The sequence below is a fragment of the Tupaia chinensis genome, unplaced genomic scaffold (assembly GCF_000334495.1).
Source record: "Tupaia chinensis unplaced genomic scaffold, TupChi_1.0 Scaffold000093_1, whole genome shotgun sequence".
Taxonomy (NCBI): Eukaryota; Metazoa; Chordata; class Mammalia; order Scandentia; family Tupaiidae; genus Tupaia; species Tupaia belangeri.
Window position 1 is genome coordinate 12,532,657 of NW_006159555.1, and position 6,311 is coordinate 12,538,967.

Consider the following 6,311-nt stretch of genomic DNA (forward strand, 5'->3'; position numbering starts at 1 on the left):
GGAACAGAGAGGCTGATTCCTAGACTGGCCCAAGGTCCCTGCAGGGGAGGAGCCGGCTCCTTCTGGATCCAGAGGAGTGGGAGTATTTTGTCTTTTCCTGAGTTTATGATTGCTCTGGTCTTGGAATTCGTAGGCGTCATTAGAGGGTCCGAGCTGGCCAGGATCTCTCCGAGCAGCGTCTTCTGTCCCCTCCTCCTCCTTACTCTCTCTGTGTCCGGAGAGTCTTGTACTCCCATCTTCCAAGACGGCGTTTCTTCCAGAAGCTGCCAGTGAAATTGACCACAGCTCTTGGAAGCCCAGCCAAGACTTGTGAAAGAGATCAACTGAGGTCTGAGTGGTAGAGCCACATGGGGGCGCCCGATGGCCTAGGGCAGGCACGACCTGGGGCCTCAGGCCCACATCTTCTTAGACCGGCACCTGAGATTCTCAAGAACCTCATGTTTCTGACGGGGAGCTGAAGCTCTGAGACGACCCAAGCTTGCTCTGCGGCTCAGGTGCTGCATGGAGCCATGGAAACGGCAGTGATTGGGGTGGTGGCTGTGCTGTTCGTGGCCACTGTGGCCATCACCTGCATCCTCTGCTGCTTCAGTTGTGATTCAAGGACCCAGGACCCTCAGGGGGGCCCTGGCCGCAGCTTCACAGTGGCCACGTTTCACCAGGAGGCCTCCCTCTTCACTGGGCCCAGTCGCCATGCCCACTCGATGCCGAGTGCCCGGGAATTCTGGACCTTCATGTGAGGCCTAAGTCCCTCCGGATTTGTCTGCTGGTGGGTCAATTTCACTCATCTCCCAGCAAGCCCTCCCTGGTGTCTCACTCATCTGGGACCTGCATCCCTGTCTGTCCCTTCCGTGTTCTGCAGACTCCTCATCTGCCATCCCAGCTTGCTGCACACTCCCGCCTGGGGGATCGGTGTTGAGACTAGGTGGGAGTTAGTGCTGAGCTCGGAGAACTCAGTTGTCCCTACCCACACGATGGGGCCCAGGAAGGATCTGAGGGGTGAGCGAACAGACATAGAATCCAGTTGGATGGTGGGTCAGCTCTGCTCATCTACGCCAGCCACTGAACGATCTCGGAAATGTACTGCCAGCCAGGTACTGTGAAAGTGGGCCTATAGCCACCAGGAGAAGTGGCGCCCCCACGTGGACTTTTTTTTAAGAAACACTTTTTTTTTTAGAGAGATTTTCGCTATAGGACACGTGCCCTCGCCAGACAAAGAGAGAGACATAGAGACAGAAAGCGAGAAATCACCCCCCAGGGGGGATGGTCATGCCGCAATCCCTTCTCCTCCATTCTCCTCTCGGGATCTTGGGCACGCACACACACGCGCCCGGCTTGAGTTCTAAGCCACCGGGTCTAGGACGCAAACCGCGGTTGACTACGTGGGAGTTCAGCGACATAGCCATTACACTAACTGCTGGTTCCCTAGAAACACTTTCTTAATGAAGTAGTTCTGCACACTGCACAGACCCAGACCCTGAGGGCTGCCACCTCCCTGTTGTCTGAAATCAGCCCCGAAATTCTGAAACCAAAGAGCTGCTTCCTGGGAACAAGTGGTTTATTTTATAGTTGAAATGTGTATCCTTTTATGGTTTTTTCCAAATCTGGTTTGGGAAAAACCACAAAGGAAACAGAAAATGAGAGTCATAGAAAGTACAATACGTTTTATTAACATGAAAGCCAGAAAAAAGACTTTAAAACATATTTGGAATGAGGCTTTATTGTAGTATTCTAGCAGACCACTTCTGTTTTTAGAAAACGTGAGTGACTGTATCTTAGAAGATAATTCCAAAACAGTTAAAATGTTACGTTACATTCAGAGCACATGATAAAATTCTATCTTTCTAAACCACAAAGAGATATTCAGTTTTTATTCATAGAAAATCTGTTCTTTCCATCCTGCAGAATAAATGCTGGGCTGTATTTAAAGACTATGGTTTGAAGGGTGCAAAATTATGAGCCTCCTGGCTCCTGTGTCTGCATTCAGCCCTGAGTGGGTGGTTCTCCCAGTACCTGCCTGTTGAGGAGGACCGGACTGAACTTGAGGGGCTCTGGCCTCTAAGGGCACCCAGACAGACAGGCCACCTTCCCATGTCATTGCCACGGGAAGGACCCTCAGAGAAAGAGGCTTGGGGCTGCAAAGGTGCCGAGGGGGAAGATGCTGGTTAGTCAGGCTGATGGAGCAGGATGAGGCGGTGGGCATGAGAGGGGAGGCCTCAGGCTGGGGACAAGAGCTCCTGGGGTCCCGTCCTTTTCACTCTGGACACTAGACACTCCCCTCCCCCCCCAAGTATGGCCTTTATAGACGTGTATGACTGCAGGAGGCCCTGGTGTCTGAGTGAAGGGAATTCTTGCAGGTGGCACGAGGTTGTGTTTTTGAAAAGTGAGCCTTAAGACAAAGTTTGAGTGTGAGATGTTGGGACCAATACCTGCAAGGAGAAAGAGGAAACGTGGGACTGGGTAGAGGAAGAAGTCAAACTGTGGTGTAGGCCTTACGAGCTCCCCACTTCCGCTCTGTCTCTGCAGGGATGGGCCGTCTGTCAAGCCCCGAGGCTTCCTCATTTGTTCACTCGCTCATGCACACACTGATATGCCGACCCACTCACCGATCTACATACCCACCAGTTCGTCCACCCACCCATTTCCTTCCCCACCATCTAGTCACTGAGTCTAACTTCCTCACTTACCCCCCACATTTATTCATTTGTGCCATCACTTGTTCACTCAGTCATTCACTCCTCCACTCAGTAGACGCTGACTGAGCACGGACGTTGTACCAGGCCCTGCCCAGGGAGTAAAGGACTCCACCGGACACGGTCCCAGCACTCAGTGACTTCCTGGATAAGGCTGAGATAATGCACTGGGCACCTCGGGGGAGGGAGAGCATGACACCTAGGGAGACCTGGGAAGAGGAGGCCCTTGAGCTGGACTTGAAGAAGAGATGGGACTTCAGTAAGCAGGAGTTGGGGGAGAGTGTTCCAGACACAGGCAATGGCATGTGCAGAGGTTCAGAGCATGTGAGGTGGGGTGGCAGGTGGGGGGCAGGGAGCAGGTGGCTCAGCCTGGCTGGCATGAGGCGGTGTGGCTGGACATTGCAGCCCCAGAGGGAAGCACTGCTTGCCACACCTGGCCAGCATGATCTGGGCCAGCAGCTGAGGGAGGCACCAGGGGCCACCTCACTTGGGCTGGCAGGTGTGGCCCACATGGTGGTGTCATGGTGTGCTGTCGCTGCAGTGGGAGGTGGTTCTGGGAGGACTCTGGGGAGGCCTGTCAGTGTGGGGGAAAATCCAAGGGTGTGGAGAAGCTGTCCTGGGAGAGCAGGGAGCTGAGAAGAGGAGGTGGTCAAGGCCGGCCCCCTGGAGCAGCTGAGAAAGGCAGGGCCAAGGAGGGGCAACTAGAGGAGAGACGAGACAGAGAGCAGGCAGGACAGAGACTCGGGGAGTAGGGCGGCCAGATGTAGCATGTAAAATAAAACAGACTAGTAATTTTTAGTATCAATACCCCCATGCAAGATTAGGGACATCCTTACACTGGCACACGACTGGTTGTCTATCGACTCAAGTTGGTCCGGGCGCTCTGCCTTATCTGGCCGCCCGCCCGACGTGGGAGAGTGGTGCTGAGGGGAAAGCCAGCTGGCTAAGAGCAGCTGGGGGCTGGCAAGGGAGCCTGGGAGAGGCCCCTCCAGTCGGCAGCGTAAGAGTTGGCCATGCCTTGGTGAGAACAGTTTGAGTGGAGAGAGCAGCCCCCAGTGCTGCGTGTGTGTGAGTGTGTGAGTTGTGTTTGTGAGAGCTGTGTGTTTGCAATGTGTGTGTGTTGCATGTATGGCATATGTGACATGTGTGTGGATGTATGGTGTGTGGCATGTGTTTGTTATATGTATGTGTGTATACATGTATGTGTGGTGTGAGTTGTGAGTGTGGTGTATGAATGATGTGTTATGTATATGTGCAGTGTGCATGTAGTGTGTATGTGTGGTGTGCACAGTATGTGTATGTGGTGTGTATGTTGTGATGGGTATGGAATGTGTGTGAAATGTTTGTGTGTATGTGTGCATGGTATGTGCAGTCTGCATGTTGTGTGTAAGGTGTGAGTTGTGAGTGTGTGTGGTGTGTATGTATATATGTGTGGTGTGTATGTGTATATGTGGTATGTTTGGTATATGTGGTGTGTGTATGTGTGTGTATGTTGTGGGAGGATGTAGTACATGTGGTGTGAGCTGTGAGTGTATGGGGTGTGTATAATGTATGTGTGACATGCATATGGTAAGTGTGGAGTGTGTTTGTGATGTGTGTTATGTGTATATGAGTATGTATGTTGTGAGGGGTGGTATGTGTGGTATGAGTTGCGTGTGTATGTGGTGTGTGATATGTGTGGTGTGTGCTTGTGATGTGTGTGTGAAGTCATGTGTGGGGTGTGTGTGGGGTATGCATGGTATATGTGGTATGTATATTGCAGTGTATGTGGTGTGAGTTATTAGTGGTGTGTGTGATGTGTGTGATGTTCATGTGTGGGATGGAGGGTATTCGTGGTAAGTGTGGTGTATATATTGTAGTATATGTAGTGTGAGTTATGAGTGAGTGGTGTGTGTGATGTGTGTGAAGTGCATGTGTGTGGTGTGGGGTATTCGTGGTATGTGTGGTATGTATATTACGGTGTATGTAGTGTGAGTTATGAGTGAGTGGTGTGTGTGATGTGTGTGAAGTGCATGTGTGGGGTGTGTGTAGGGTATTCGTGGTATATGTGGTGTGTATATTGCAGTGTATGTGGTGTGAGTTATGAGTGAGTGGTGTGTGTGATGTGTGTGAAGTGCATGTGTGTGGTGTGGGGGGTATTCCTGGTATGTGTGGTGTGTATATTGCAGTGTATGTGGTGTAAGCATGTGTGATATGTGTGATGTGTGTGTGAAGTGCATGTGTGTGGAATATGCATGGTATGGTATGTGTGGTATATATATTGTAGTGTATGTGGTATGAGTTGTGTGTGCTGTGTGTGATATGTGTGGTATGTATGATGTGCTGTATGTGGTGTATGTGTGAAGTGCATGTGTGTGGGGTATGCACGATATATGCAGTGTGCATATTGTGGGTTGTGAGTGTGTGGTGTGTGTGGAGTATATGTGGGGGTGTGTGTTGGCCTGAGGTGCTCCTGCTGCTCTCCCCATACAGCCCAGCCCGTGGTGTGGGAAGAGGAGGGCCCAGCAAGCCCCTGTCTGTGGAAAGGCCTCTCCTCACTGTCTCTCCCAAGGGAGGAGGTGGCAGGACAAGGACTGAGGCTGGCACCAAAATGCCTGCAAAGCCAGAAGGGATTATCTGTCAGCAACAAGGCAGCAGCTGCTGAAGGTCACCTAGAAGTGTGGGCAGGGCCACATCGGAAGCCAGGCTGCCAAGCTCCACGTCCTGTAACCTCTCCGTTCATCCCACTACCATTGCTAGTTTCTCTGGATTGCACACTTACTATGCACCTGGCCTCATGCCGTCTACATGTGAGCTCAGCAGTCCTCACGGCATCTTACAGAGGAGGGAACTGAGCCGCTGCGCTGTGAGCCGCTTTGGGCCGAGGCCGACGCTGCAGGAGCAAGCTAAGTTGTGTTTATCTCTGCAAATGTGTCTACACTGAGCAAACTCTCAGCAGAGCCCATTCCCTATGTCCAGGAGAAGGGAATCCAGGGGACCTGGTTGCCCCAGGTTCACCTGAGCAAAACCCTTAGGAACACCTACCTCTCCTGCATCTCTGACTTTGTGGAAGAAAGGGGTCTTAGCCGCCTACTAGGTTAGGTTCTGTTGTTGGCTAGAATTGTGAGTTAGCAGACTTCAGTCCTGAGCCAGCCCTGTGAAGGCCTCCCTCAGAGTACAGACTGTGCCACTCCCTACAATAGTCTTGCTTCTCTTTTATCTTTTGGAGCTTCCCTCTGAGCTCTCCTTCAGGGCAAAGGGCAAGGAGTGCTTGGCTCTGTTCCATCCCAGCCCCACCGGACACAGTGGAAAGGGCGAATCCTATCTCTGTCTCTACCGTTAACTTGCTGGGCCTCAGTTTCCCTGGTTGTACAGAGGAGATGAGAATCCTGTCCTGCCTTGTCTGGAGGACATTTGAAGAGTATGAAGATCCTTGCAACCCAGCTGTCTGGATGGGGTGGGGAGAAGAGGCACCTCTGCCTTACTTTCTGCACATTCCCTGGCCTTGAAACCAGAGTCATGTTTGTCTCTGGGACAGGCTGGATTCTGAAACTGGGAGGCCTTGAAATAACATGTTTTCCGGAAAAGTACCTTCCTTAAAGGAAACCACTTGTTCCAAGGAGTAGAAAAGGGTCATTGTTC

General features: G+C 51.8%; 1 protein-coding gene across 1 annotated transcript in view; it reads left to right on the forward strand.

The window, feature by feature from the left end:
• The window catches only part of SPAAR (small regulatory polypeptide of amino acid response), a 1,789-nt gene extending 584 nt beyond the window's left edge, over nt 1–1,205 (forward strand). Inside the window, exon 2 of the mRNA XM_027769851.1 lies at nt 134–1,205. Coding sequence (XP_027625652.1) covers nt 510–737 — 228 coding nt within the window. The 5' untranslated portion in view covers nt 134–509 and the 3' untranslated portion in view covers nt 738–1,205. The remainder of the gene's footprint in view (nt 1–133) is intronic.
• The last annotated feature ends 5,106 nt before the right edge of the window (nt 1,206–6,311 follow it).